This window comes from Orbicella faveolata, unplaced genomic scaffold (genome assembly GCF_042242905.1).
Source record: "Orbicella faveolata isolate gen_17 unplaced genomic scaffold, um_ofav_v1 contig_34, whole genome shotgun sequence".
In the NCBI taxonomy this organism is placed as follows: Eukaryota; Metazoa; Cnidaria; class Anthozoa; order Scleractinia; family Merulinidae; genus Orbicella; species Orbicella faveolata.
In genome coordinates, this window is record NW_028301563.1 from 19,249,736 (window position 1) to 19,264,635 (window position 14,900).

The 14,900-nt window shown below is 36.9% G+C and overlaps 1 protein-coding gene and 3 long non-coding RNA genes across 4 annotated transcripts in view; 2 read left to right on the top strand and 2 right to left on the bottom strand.

Moving 5' to 3' along the window:
- The window catches only part of LOC149105157 (uncharacterized), a 254,926-nt gene that overhangs the window by 126,479 nt on the left and 113,547 nt on the right, over window positions 1-14,900 (top strand). The gene's annotated exons all lie outside the window — the stretch shown is intronic.
- On the bottom strand, window positions 17-13,930 carry LOC149105167 (uncharacterized). The gene is made up of 14 exons (XM_089271375.1): window positions 12,679-13,930; window positions 11,968-12,205; window positions 11,699-11,807; window positions 11,318-11,421; window positions 6,546-6,661; window positions 6,166-6,239; window positions 5,862-6,066; window positions 5,108-5,153; window positions 3,841-4,052; window positions 3,239-3,331; window positions 2,538-2,754; window positions 2,201-2,293; window positions 2,103-2,117; window positions 17-1,934 (listed from the first exon to the last, which is right to left on the bottom strand). The coding sequence occupies exons 1-14, from the start codon at window positions 13,699-13,701 to the stop codon at window positions 310-312; spliced, it is 4,170 nt and encodes a 1,389-aa protein (XP_089127501.1). The 5' UTR covers window positions 13,702-13,930; the 3' UTR covers window positions 17-309.
- LOC149105168 (uncharacterized) lies at window positions 7,363-8,709 on the bottom strand. The gene is made up of 2 exons (XR_016201351.1): window positions 8,574-8,709; window positions 7,363-7,808 (listed from the first exon to the last, which is right to left on the bottom strand). It is a non-coding gene; the product is annotated as an uncharacterized LOC149105168 (long non-coding RNA).
- On the top strand, window positions 9,039-10,740 carry LOC149105169 (uncharacterized). The gene is made up of 2 exons (XR_016201349.1): window positions 9,039-9,178; window positions 9,612-10,740. It is a non-coding gene; the product is annotated as an uncharacterized LOC149105169 (long non-coding RNA).

Genomic DNA, 14,900 nt, shown 5'->3' on the forward strand with positions numbered 1-14,900 from the left:
CAACAGACCAAATAGGACTGACTACCCAAGAGAGACAGAACTAGGTGAAAATAAAAGTTCTGTTCTTCAGATAACAACAGTCTAAATAGGACTGACTACCCAAGGGAGACAGAACTGGGTAGAAAAAAAAAAAAAAAAGAAAAATGAATAATAGAAGTTCTGCTTTCAGATAACAACAGCCTACATAGGACTGACTACCCAAGAGAGGCAGAACTAGCTAAATGAAGATTTTCTGCCTTCAAATAACCAGAGTCTACATGTGACTGGCTAGCCAAGACAGGAAGAATAGTAGTGTAGGACACCTTGGTTCTATGGAGTACTCCAGTCAAGGATCTGCAACATTAAAGTTTTCCTGTGTTGATCCATATCAGAAAATCTCCACAGGAAGTTGTTGATGCATGAAGACCCATTCTGAATCATATCCCTTGCAGCCATGATCACACCAATCCCACAGCTTCCAATGCCGATCATTTTTGAGTTAACCGGTGCCTGAGATGGCATACCAAAGCGCCGAAACCTTGGATAGTTTTTCCAAAACCTTGTTTGAAAAAGTGGATGGTGTGGGTACATTTCAGAGAGTAACTCTAATGACAACTTGACTGATGGAAGGGACATGGTAGGAACTGCTGACTGCAGGCCATCATCAAAGTACATCTCTTTCTGGGCTAAATCAACAAAGATTAAGCCCCAATGGTTAGGCATGTAAACTGGCACTAGAATTTGCTGCAAATCATCGATGTTTGAGAGGTGCTTTGTTGTTTCATTTAATTGCAGCTGCTGGAAATTCTTGTCGTTGCAGCTCATCCAATCATAAAATTCTGTGGGAAAGTACACAGTGTCATTCTTGCCATTTTCTCTGGCGTCATCCAAAAACTTACCGATGCATATATCAATGACAAAGCTATCGATATATCGTTCCTCAACAAGATCAGAAAATGACGTGGAATCCAATCCCTTCTTACCGTACTTTAGTATTGGGTGGTTTGTTGGATGATGCCAAAGGGCATCTTGTAATCGTACAAGATCTTCAGGTGAGCATTTCATTTTTGAAAGCCAGTTAGCTTCTGCAGACACTTTGCGAGTAGTGTCAGCTAATGTGCAGAAGCGTTTTAGGATACAGAGGGCACTCTCAGAAAACTGACCCTTGCCTTCAATGTCAATACCAGTAGGATTCATGCCTGCTTTTTTAGCATCAAGCAGAACTTTCTGAGCCATCTCGATGTCACTTTTACAGGGACGCTCTGTTAATGAGAAGGGATCTGCATTCGAGGTTTTACCATAAACTGGCTGGAGTGCTAAGGGAAATTTTGATGCCAGAGGTGGAAGTAAACTGTGTAGAGCGGCTTCTTCACCTCTTGTGCTAGCTTTGGCCATAGCAACTTGCAAGGCAGTTTGCTGTGACAGGATGGTCTCACCTTGATCCTCAATGACAACTGCAGCTTTTAGTTGAGGAGATGAATGAGAAGTGACAGACTCCAAGTTACATTTAGCTGGTTCAGATTCTGGAATGAGTATTGGGGCTGGCTCATTCAGCATGGCAGAATCTAAATCCAAGTTGGTAGCTATTGGGTGACACTTACCAGAAAGATCTTGCAGTGGGGTTGGCTCAGTCAGCATGTCAGTATCTGAAACCAAGGTGGTAGCTACTGGGTGACACTTACCAGAAAGATCTTGTGGTGGCTGTGGACTGATGTGGACACCATACTGACTTTCCCAGTGATCATGGCAGTATTCTAAAATACTGGATGTCACCGTGTCCTCGACCCTAGTGCCATGGTCTTTATCATAGCAGTATGTAAGGAAGTCACTTCCAAACATTTGCTCAAATAAATTATTGATTACTTGAACCCAAGTTTTCATAGCTCCTGTCCAAGATCTCATTTCATGACCAGCACTTTTCCAGCCACATCCACGGTAGGTAAATGTTTTCTTTCCTAAGAATGAAAAAAAAACAAAAAACAAAAGAAAAGATAGTGCTTGAGGGAGTGAAAACCATACCTGTTTCGAATTAACATTGCATGCTAGCAAATGCTAATGTTACACAATTATGTCACAAACTTTGCATTAAGATATACGTGTAATTAAATTCAGTGTTTATTTACTTGGTTTCCTTTTATCTCCATGTGTAAAATGCACACAAGGAGTTAATCTATTGATGTAGTATTACAAAATATCCATGGCACATAATTCGGTTTTTAATACTTACTGGCCATAATGCAATTTTCAGCTTGTTGGAATGAATATCTCAACGACAGCAGCATGGTTGCATACCAATGCGTGAGAATTTGATTCACTATAGGAAGAGAAAATGTTTTCAAACCCAATTTATTTGATATTACAACTTATTTTACTTTCATTTAAACTTGATTCTATATCATTATGGCCTCAACAGACACTCTAGGGAGTATTCAGAAATAAAAGTGACTGAAACTAGTGTGACTGGACTATAATAAGTAAAATAACTATAATTAATACTGATAACAGTTATGATAATGACGACAAGGATGATGATAATAATACAGTATCTTGTAACTCACATGACTGGCCAGGTCCAGATGAATCATGATTTGTTGCCTTAGAATACAATTGTCTGTGTAGCTTGTGAGAAGCCTCGAATCCTTGGCCAGAATATTTATAGAAGGACCTAAAGTGCCGTAGGAGCATAGCACTGTGATCTATGACAAGGTGCCCATAATCACCAGTGCCAAGGTGTAGTCCAAATAGCATTTTCAACAAAAAGCCCCACTCCTTGCACTAGAGAGTATAGCAAAAGAAAACAAGAATGTAATAAGAAATTAAATTATCAAAGATGGGTAACCCTCTCTACCTGTAAAATTTTTAACTGTATACACAATAATTTTGACACTACAGAAAAGCATGTAGTTTTTGACAGTAACATACAGCTTTAGCATTCCAGTGTAGAAAAGCTATGGTTGAAATTATTTTCTATCAGCCTATTAACCTTGTTGGATTTAGTAAGAGTAACTGATCATTCCTGAATATTTCTGCACAAACCAGTTTCATACCTGTCAAGTCTAGATGCAATGCTTAAAACAAAAATGGACTTAAACCACTGTATGTATTGAATAACTTAGTTCATAAAGGTGATATCCTACCATTTTCAGTTAATTCAAACAAACTCAAGAAAAGTTTAAGCAAGTGTGTATATGGACCAAGGGCTATGGCCACAACAGCTTCGTAAGAGAATAATAATTGTTTTCAATATAAAAAATAATACCTTCACATCATGGATATCAATCAATTGCTCTTCATGGTCTTCAAACACTCTGTCACGCATTGTGTGGGCAATTTCCCTCCAATCACAGCAAACCTGACAAGTATTACATGGTAATTGATGTCCAACAGTAGCAATTAAATAATGAAAGAATGAAGGATGCGAATGCAACCATAACACTACTGGAAAAATGACATGAAAAAATTTCAGCTGAGTATTACGTCCACTGAACATATAGGGCCCAACCCACACACGACCGCTCTCATGTGGCTTTGACAGCTCAGTTGGTAGAGCATTGCAACAGTAATGCAAAGGTCATGGTTTCGAATCCCATTTAGAGCCTGAAATTTTTTCAGCTAATTTTTCCAGTAGTGTTATGGCTGTATTCGCATCCTTCATTCTTTCATCAGTTAAGTATTAGTCAAATAAAGTTACAACTGCTGCAGTTAAACTTTTTGTTTCTTCACAAATAAAACTGCTAATCTTTCAGTTGACAATGTTGGTTATTGAACAACACTGATTTTCCAGTCAGGCATTTTTATAAGTGAATGACTCAATTGAGTGTATGCAACCTACTTGCATGTCAAAGTTAGCTACAAGTTTACCTTGACAAAAAATTCAATTTGAAGTTGGGCTGCATAATTTGCGAAGGGATCAGTGTGGTCTTCCATGAGTTTTTTCTTCTTCCCTCTTTTCCTCTTCTTGGGTAGGGGTTCCTTATTGCCACACTGTTCTTCCAGCTCCAGGAATCTTTCTTCGACTTCTTTTTGTCTTTTAATCCAGTTCTCCTTTAGGTTCTCCAAGAACACTTTAAGTTCTTACAGCCAAAAACAGAAAGAATCCAACAGATTGTCAGTGTAAGCATTTAATGGGAATATAATGGACCAATTTGTTGTAGCCTGGAGCAACCCAAGGTTTCCCTGATTATGTTTGTTTCCAGCCATTCATAGCCTTGGGTTGAGAGACAGATGACTTTATGTGGGTAAAGGTTCTTGCATAAAGGATTTACATCAAGATTACAATGTGTGAAATTTACTTTAAATAATTATAATAATAACTTTATTTAAGTGTCAAATGTATTTAGCACTATTAAATGTGCTAATTGGGGCCACCGTAAATAAATAAACAAATATTTCAAATGTAACATAAACTACAGTCCAAACTCTGGTTGCGACCACCTCTCGTAAGCAATCACCTCTCCTCAGCGACCAGTTTTCCAAAATACCAAAAGTTTCCAAGTCAAATCGGTATATTTGAAACCTCTTTTTAGTGAGTGCGACTACTTTTAGAGCTAAAAGTTTGAAATTTTCCTTTGTTTTTAACCTCCGGTAGGCAACCATTTGACAGATAGTAGAGCATAAATTGGATAAGGTGTTGTAGCATTATCTCAATTTCTCAATGGGAAGAACCAGATGTTTTTCTCGAAATTGACTTTCACATGAATAAAACATTGCATCGGCATTCGTTCATGGGTTAAGTCTCGGCAGTTATCATATTCTAATGAGGAAAACTTTTGACCCATTATGGTCTAAGCTCTCATAAGCGACCACCTACCATAAGCGACCACCTAGGCTTCACATTTTGGGTGGTGGCTTACAGGAGGTTCAACTATATTAAGAATCCCAACTGGTAAGGAAACCTTAAAATAATAGTTTCCCAGGGTAAACAAACATCAAATAGGTAGGAGTAATCCAAGACATAGGTGGTCAAGCATGAGGGAAATTCAATTTGATTACAAATGAAATGAGAAACTTGAAAATTTAGGCAAAGAAGCCTTGACTGAACTGTAGGCTGATGAGTAAATAAAAAATTATTAAGTGAACAATTTATAAATATAGTAAGCTAATGAGCTTTGTTGAGATGTCCTTTCACCTTTTGTGTCATCGAGGTCAATTGTTTCTTGCGCACACCATAGTCTCTAACAAAGGTTCCCCGGTCGAGTATCTCATCTACAAACTACAAATAAGGACATTGTTAATTACATTGTAAGTTTTTATTGTAAAACATAATTATTTATTCCCTTACAAGTCATCTCAACCCAACATGAAATTATGTGTATTAAAATGATATAAAGCATTAAATTCTGCTCAGTAACGTAAGATATTTAAAATCTTGCTACATGTATGAGTTAACCCACCGATATCCTCTGTTCAAAAAAGGTGACATAGTTTAGCAGAACGTCTCTTGCAGCTCCAGAACATTCCTCATAGTAATGGGCAACTTTCTCAAGGGGGAGTGACCTTGCTACAATTTCTTCAAAGTTTTTAAGAACTTCTCTCTCCATCGAACCTGATAAAGAATTTACCTTGACTTTAAATACCGACCACCAAACTTGCATCAGTGTCATAAAATGGCACAAGTATGTATACTACTCCATGACCTTCACATTGCAATCGGAGTGAAAATTGAAAAAGTTGTTTCCTAAGACTGTATGCAATTATGTTCACAAAGTTATAAATTATGTTCACTCTGTAAATGGGTTCATTCATTTGGCATATTCCTGACAGCATTACATTGGTGATGAACAATAGATTAAAGGACTGATGACAGTACCTGAAAAAGATGCAACATGTATATTTTGTCTCTCTATTGCTGTTTGTTGTCCTTTCCGTTCTTTAACTGTTACCCTAGGAAAACCTCTACAGTTTTCAGGCCCATAATCAGACAAGGCACCATTCAACTTGTCCAGGGTTCCAACTCGATAGGCAAACAAACCCAATGAGCCTAGAAGCTGCTCACAATTTCGCATCTCACAATGTAGAGAGCAAAGATTTATGCTGCTCAAGTCTTCCTCCAGAAGAAAATTGAGATCATCCCGAAGGCCTATACCCCTGAAAAAGAGCAAAAATACACACTCAGTGGCTTACGTTGAACCTGGAAATTTCCATTATTTTATATTTACCAGTCAGTTGTGCTCACAACACCCTCACCTTCCAATGTTAGCTTTTGATCTTAAACAATCCAGGCATGTCTCATCCACAGCAACTTCATGGCAAGTGCAAGCCTAAAATAAAGTTATGGACAATAGAAATATTGACCTCATTTAGAATGCTGGAAAAAACATAAAATTTTTCCACAAAGAGCTAAAGAGCTACTAGATAATGATATCTATTTTCCTTGTCTTAACATTCAGTGTTTACTAGGATTGCAAAAATAAAAGTATTTTATTGATGATAATAGTACTAATTTATAACTGACATGATTGAGACAGATAGTCACTGAACCCTATACTAAAATGCAGTTTACAATTCAAGTAAGTGTTAATTAATGTAGTTACCATCAAACTACATGTAAATATATAAAACCTTACCCTTATTGCATCACAAAATGCACAACACTGCACTCCATAGCCCTTGCCACCAAGGAGGAAATCCTCATCGTCTTTTTTGTTTAGGAGAAGCAGCAAAGCCTTGTAGTCCAGAGTCACTTAAGGTCATATAAGGGGAAACAATTCATAACACATGCTAATGAGGCAAAACAATATCCAAGGACCATTTCACATACTGTATAAGTTTGTCCAATTTCCTTATGAACCAGTGGTATTAATGTTGATATAACCCTATTTAATGGCAGGATTGTTATGATATTTAGAACAACAGCAAAATGTTACTAAAGGTACTGAACAGTGCCATAAATATTAAGGTAATTATCAAACAGTATTTGCCATCGCTTTTTTTGCACAATTAATTGATCCCTGTAAAAAATTATGAGATAGCTTTAACTTACCCTTGTGAGATAACTTTAAGAATTCCTAGGAATTCCTAGGAAAAAATTCCTAGGAATTCCTAGGAATCTAAGGTGTGAATTTTCACGGTAATTCGGACTCGGAATTCCTAGGAATTCCTAGGAATTCCAAGTTTACACAGAGCTAACTTGGAATTCCTAGGAATTCCTAGGAATTCCAACTGAAATATACTCACCTTGAAAATTCCTTAAAATTCTCAAAAATTCCTAGGAATTTCTGGGAATAACTTGGAATTTGTAGGATTTTTTGAGAATAGGTTGGAATTTTTTGGAAAATCTGAGAAAAACTGGGAATTTTGTATCATTTGTAGGCCAGACAAAATTTTGATGATTAATGCCCAGCATTAAAATAACAAATAAAGTCACTGATACCACATCAAACAGGCTTTAAATCAATGGTTTATTACATTGGCTTTCATGAATTTAAACATAAGTCATTAGAATAATTATCCTGTTTCTTTTTTATTACACCAAGAATTAAAAGTAAAACTGAAAACAGATATGAAGGTCAAACTTTTACATGTTTGATAAAAAGAGAACTTTTTCAGATAATTTACTTACTTTTTTGGTTTACAAATCCAACAATTTTCCATACACAAGATTTTAGCTTAAATTATTGTTATTATGTGGAACAAATCTGGATTTTCATGAATGTAAGGAATCAGTTATAAGAACAAAACTGAAACAATCCTTAAAATTAAAAAAGGCTGAGTTTGGGCAAACTTAGCTGCTGTTCAGTTATTTCTTTTGTTTCCGCAGCTTCTTTTGTTGCCCTCTAATTATGCTGTCAACAGCTGGCCTCTTCATCTTCATCTTTGTTGTATGACACCTAAAACAAAATTAAAAAAATACAGTACATTGCGATATATATGAGTTACTGTAAGACTGAGATCCAAATATTTATGTGCTCACAGTTTAATACACGCAGCTAATTAAGACCTGACTGTAAGCTGGTTGAAATGTTAAAAGAGAAGACTTGATAATGGAAGGTGCTTGTATACTATTGATAAATATGTTACATAAATCTTGAGCTTACAGTAGATTAAATCAAGGTTTTCCTTCCTCTATAAGTGTATCAACAACTCTTGAATTGGAGGATACACTGTGTATATCACGGTTTTTAGCCAAATTTAGACATTAGAAATACTAAAAAAGACACTTAAAACATTTAAGGGACATTTAAATAATAGAGTAAACACAAAAGAATATACGGATGGACAAAAATTGAAGATCAACACGGATTGCCATACAGTCAGGCTGAAACACACAGGAGACATATCAAACTCATGCACACTGGCTGCCTCGTTGGAGTTTTTGTCAAGAACTTTGACTGGGATCAGAGAGAACTGCTATATTTATTTCGTTTGAACAAGTGAGGCGAGAGAAACTTGTTACTCGCAAATCAAATTGTTTAGGCACGCACACTGGGCAACCTAAATTGTTTCAACTTTGCTTTAGCCAGAATTCATTTCATGCCATGACTGAGTGATCCACTCGTGTATGATTCGTGATGATAAAGTTCATTCAAAAGCTTTTGTCTAAATACAAGAATTTACTTTGTATAATATAAGGTTACTTGAATTCGATTACTCACCAAATAATTTTGTATACGGCTAATCTGTCCTTTGAATTCTTCCCCGTTGAAACATCCACAGTAAGACTTTCTTTTAACTCCAAATCTTCGCCAAGAATAACTTGTTTCTCGTTAATGACACTCACGCTGTTTTCTTCTGGTCAGAGGACCGCAGCGAAAACCATTCTGATAAAATTTTGGAAGTGAAATCTACTAAAACGCACGAGCGATCAGCCGTTAACGCTGAATTCAAAGATGGGCGCCAAAAGAGAATTAATAACGCGATCTTTGTCACGTTCAGTCACAAGGATAGTCACGTGAAAATTTGCGTGCTGTGATTGGTTCAGTTGATCAGTTGAGGAGAGAATGGAAACGGGAGAAGAAGGAGAGAGAGACTGGCAACGAGGTTGCCAGACCAGTCGCTTTCGATGGCAAGTCTGTTTCCCTTTCCACGCTGTTTTGGTGGTCTTTTGAAAGATGGGTCTTGCTTCAAAAGGAAAAAACTACACAAACTTTTTACGAATAAATCAAGGAGGAAAATGGAACGTACTTTAACTGGTTGATCTGTTCCCGACGGTTGTCAAGATAAAGGATCATGAGGCACTTGAATCAAGTTCACTGCAAAGGTAAGGAATCCAATTTTATAAGGATTTTCTGTTATGATAACCTATAATTGTAAATTATAAATCAAACTAAGCAATGCATTGTGTGCTCTTTAAAAACCCCAAAAGCCGAAATTCACCTAAAAGGTTTCAGATCGACCTGAGGAAACGAGATAAATTCTGCGAAATGAGCTTAAGCTTGTTGTATTAGTCCACCAAATCTATTTCAACACCCAGTCAGCACAATGCAGCAAGTATAAATTTGCGATGCTTGTCATTTTTTCCTTTGAATTATTTATAAGGATTAGCATGATATGAGATCTATAGTCTTTTCAATACATCAAGATGTAGGTTTTTTTTATTTGCATTGTCATTTATTTATGTCAGTTATTTATTTGTTTCCCACTAACTCATAATCTTTTTGATTCTTTTGATTTTGTTGTGTCATGAATTAAAGTGACCGCGAGGACAAGGAAATACAAGAAACATATTGATGATCCCACTATACCCATACCAAAATCTACAAGATTCGACCACATAAATCGCTTAAAGCAGTCTTCACAGGCCAGTTGATGTCATCTCCCTCTCTTGCATCCCTTTTTCCTGGATATCATTTCCAACACCATGAACAGAACACCTCACAGTTTTCGGCTCACCTGAGTGAGAGGGCTGTTGGCAAAAATGTTGTGGATGACTTTGATGGATTATGGAGTGAACCTTTATGCAAGAATTGAAGTTTCACAGAAGCATTTGATAAAATTGAGTTGCCAATACCTGAAAAGACTACAAAAATACCAATTGATGTAATACACAACAACTCAGATTTGTCCACAGACAGTGATTCAGATAATGATGTTGAAGTTTCAGTTCCGACTCCTCTGAAGAAATTGAGAACTCTGACACTGATGACCATTCACTGGACTCCCCTGATGAAAGTGAAACTAATGGTTCCCAAGAAAAAAACATTTTCTGCCAAAGAATATGCCTGTATGGCTATTCTGGCCTTAATTTCAAGACATTGTATGACAATGAGAGGCTGCTAAAGATATCCTTGTTTAAATGAAACTACCGGTAATTTGTCTAGAGAATGTCACAGTACAGTTTTACAAATGTACAGCAAGTGTGTGGAAACTGTGAGCTTTTCATTTATGACATCTGTGAGAGATGTCTTCCTCTTTTTCCTAAAGTCATACAGGATCAAGTCAAAAATTGTTCAACAGTGGGCTGTGATGGGTATGTGTGTGAATGTACAATTATATTAAATATATACGTGCATATATATACTTTTGGTTTTATTGAAATTGTAAATAATATATATTCATTTATGATGACAGAATTTTTTGCTTAATCTATTTATCAAATCTAAGAGCATCTATTTTTCTATCAGTTAAACTCTGGGTGTTTGATTTACGGGTCCATACAGGCACATATACACTAACAAATCATGTTGGATCTAAAAAGCAATATTATCAGTGCTATAGTTTTATGTTGAGTTGTCAGACTTAAACTGGAATTAATGTACATTTGTCTGGAAATAATTATCTTGGAGCTTGACAACAATAAAAAGGTATGGAACTACAGAGAAATGATCGTGTTGATTTTTACTAATTCACAGAAACTGATTCATGCACTGAGTTCATCTTTAATTTTGACATTTTGGGAAATTTATAGAAATTTCCAGCAATATTTCATGTGATTTAGCTATTCCCAAAAACTCCTAGATATTCCAAATACATTTTTTAAAACAGTCTGGGAAGTAATAGGAGTTCCTAGGAATTCCCAATAATTCCCAGTCATACTTTTCACTATTCCCAAATATTCCCAGAAATTCCAAGGTCTTGGATTAAGCATAATTTGCATGGCTTGGAATAACTTGGAATTCCTAGGAATTCCCAATAATTCCCAGTCATACTTCCACTATTCCCAAATATTCCCAGAAATTCCAAGGTCTTGGATAAAGCATAATTTGCATGTCTTGGAATAATTTGGAATTCCTAGGAATTCCTAGGAATTCCTAGGAATTCCCAGACTACTGGGAATTCATTTTGCAGGGGTAGTTTTTCTCCCAAATAAACACAAATAATGTCCCATTAAATAAATAACAGCATTTCAAAATTCATTCCCTTTCTCATCAGTCTGGTTTAAATCACTATTTACATGTACCTGTGAAAGAGATGTTGTACTTTTTTCCATCCACAACAATGCCATGTTTTTTTATCACATTCTTCTGGCAATTAAGATTTCTAATCAATTGCTTTAGATTTGCCCTAATATAAGAATAGGGACAAAAATAAAAAATGTTAAACGTCACCTTAATTGAAAGAAGGTAATAAACAGAAAAAAATGTATTCATCACAAAATTCAACTAAAGCTGCTCATGAAAGAAAGGGAACTCTTTTTATCTAGAGTTTCTACTACATCTTAAATAACTGACTGAGAAATACATGTATAAATGTTTCTTTTCTTTACAGCAACATCTCAATGCCTACTTTCTTATCCAAATGCAAAAAATTGTTCATGATTGCACAATCAGTAGTCACTGACCTATTCTCTTTACAATTCCCTATAGCAATAGGGTAGACTGACAAGGCGCTCTCAGAACTTTTATTGGCAAAGTCAATGGGGGCCAGACCAACAGCCACTTGATTTTTCCCTTGAAAACAAAATACCAAAAATAAATAGTTTTATTACCAACTATTCATAACATATTATTATTAACCCATAGAATGACAATCTTATCAAAAATACTGCAGTAGATACTGTTAGGCAGACAAATGAAACACCCAGTTAAAATATGTTACTGATACACTCACCACCAAGAGGACGGCCATCAAGTTTAACATTGAATTCCAGGTCCTCAGTGTCACAACAATGAAGGCGCTGTTCTCGTATGGCCCAGACAAGAACAGATTGTAGGTCCACATCGCATGCTTCAAAGTCAGCATCATTGACTCTACCAATTTTCAGCGTTTTCCGCACAACAGAAAATACTAACTTCTTTATAGCCTTGATTTCATTTTTTGAAAGAAGTAAAGGTGTATCACTGGATCGCTAAGGATAAATAGAAGGAAACTATTAATGGAGGCATAAATTTAACTCTTATATACAGTCATCTCTTATCAAGTCAAGTTGGTCGTGCTTCCCTCTCAGCCAATCAGATGCAAAAAAAAAACAATTGCGATTTGGCATATGTGATTTGGTCACTTGTGTTTCCTTGCTTCTAGCTAGTTCCTTATGCTATTACGATATTTGATTTGTTGTCTTTGGCGATCACTCTGAGTAAAATTGAAATGCTCAATACATTGTGAAACTGATAAATTATACTAGACACACATTTTTTATTGGAAAGTAGCCTTGATAAAAGTAATGATGGTAATTTATTTTTTGGAGAATACATAACCATTATATTGAGCAAATCACAATGAATGAAAAGCAGCAGCATGCAAACAAAACTAAGAACAATAAATAGAAAAAGGGAACGAAAGCTTTTCATGTCACTCATCATTACCCAGAAGTGCACTCACCCCGGTCTTTCCAAGTTGGGTCAAATTGAGCAGCGTCTGCCATGCTGAATCAGGCAACTTTGTGTGCAGCTTGAAATACAACAGCACCCAATCCGGAACTCTCATGCTCTGGAAAACACGAGCGTGTGTTTCTGAGGACAGAAGCTCAGAAAAGCCTTTCTTCGACCCCTTTGAGTCCATTACAATATTTATGACCTCCGAGATGTGGTTTCTCACGTTTTCTCTCTGAGCATCATCACCATAAATAAAACTGTTTCCTAGAACGCAAGCAATTGATTCTTTATATTTTTCAGAGACGTCACTGATTGAATCTAGCACTTCCTTGCACTTGGCTACAACTTGTCGTTTTCTGGTCGTCGATCCGAGGTCTGGGCTGCATTTTGTCTCCTCGATCGAACTGCAGCACGATGATGGTGAACGAGAGTTGACAGGAGTCGAACAGCATGTTGGCTCTGAAGAAGAAAAATCACTTAAACTCGTTTCAAGATCAACAACCTGACCCTGAAGGTTTTTTAGTTTGAGTTCAAGGAATTCAATTGACCGTGATTTTTCCGCCAGTTCTGCTTGGAGTTCCTCAGAGGCTTGAATAACTGGGCACGCTTTCCCGCCAAAAGCGAAGTCCATGGCATCGCGGTGCTCCATGTCCAAGGCGATGGAGTTTAGGAGATTTACAATCGGCGTGAATACAGCTGAATTCAGAAAGCCACTAGCTGAACGACCGCTTTGACGTAGTAGTCCGGCAATTAAACCAAAGGTCGAAGCGACATATACTGTATTTGGCGTTCTTCGGAAGTCGCTTGAATACGCCGATTTGGCGGGCTGAAGTTCCCGCGGAGCCACACTTCGAAGCTCGTTTGGAAATGACTTAAAAATTTCATTGCTGGCGAAATCCTTCGGGTAACCTCGACAAACTTCTTTGGTAAGGACATACCAATGCTTTCGAGGGTCAAGCGACGAACTTGTAACCCTTGAAAGACTGGAAACGTTAAACGCGGAGGAGGACGACGGTTCGTCTCCCACCATATCGATGCTTCAAGTGAGTTACAAATCAAAAACATGATGCTTTTGAAACTTGAAAGTCCCGCCAAAGTAGAATATTACCCAGTTAGTAAGAAATTACCTTTGACACACAATAGCGATCACAAGCAAGTACACAAATCCTCTGCAGACATCCGAAAACAATAGCCAGGACACAAGCGAGGTACTGGAAACTAACCGTTTGCGTTACACGCAAGTTATGTGACCGACGACACCGAGTTTACTTATGCTTAACGCACGCTTTAACAAATTTTAGCTGATTAAAGAAAACAAACAAAGAAACGAAGCCTATCTCCATGTCGTTCAAACTTAGTTTCATAACGTCACTTCTTCTTTTACTGTCACTATTTTTAGTTTCCTCTGCCGTTGACTAAATTCGGCGAATCCAAAAACAGCAAGCGTTCAATAAAAGTGCTCAGCAATCAGAGAACCGCAAGTAAAAAGTCGGTTCGATTTCACATCTTCACTTGTTGCATATTTGCGAAAGAAAATTGCCATAGTCTTCTCGTGTTTAAATTAAGACTCGCGCGTGGATTGTGGCGCCTGGTTTATTTTGTTGCATGACAGGATCAAAAAAAGATAATTAATTTCGGCCGTGTGATAACTCAGATCTCTCGCCTCACTGTGACAAGCCAAGGTTTCATTTTACGCATCCTGCTGAGAATTTTTTTCTTGGGCAAAGCTCCTCATGTTCCTTTCTCCTTTAGGAAATGTAATGTCTACATCCGGGGGACGGCTAGTGCGCTGTAAGTTTAACCTCAACTTTATGGTTTTCTCAAAATATTGTTTTAAAATGCACTATTTATTATGGTTTGCAAAGCGCATTGTACAATAATTAATGGTACAAACTATTATTGTCAACTACTAACTAGTTCCAGAACTAATCGAGACGGTGGCAAGAGTTAAAATTAAACAGCAAAGAATGTGCAAAAGTAATGGACAGCTAAGTAATAATAATTTACAGCAAAATTGCAAAAGGTACAAGGGTACAATTAAGATATAGCCATCTCTTCACACTGTGACACATAAAGAAGTAGCTCCTTTACATTATTTTGGAATTTAGATTTGCTTAGTAATTCTACTGAATATGGGATGGAATTCCAGACTGAGACACCAAGTCTTGAGAGGGATTTTGTGATCTTCTCTATTCTGAGAAATTGTACGGAGAAGCACTCATTCGTGAA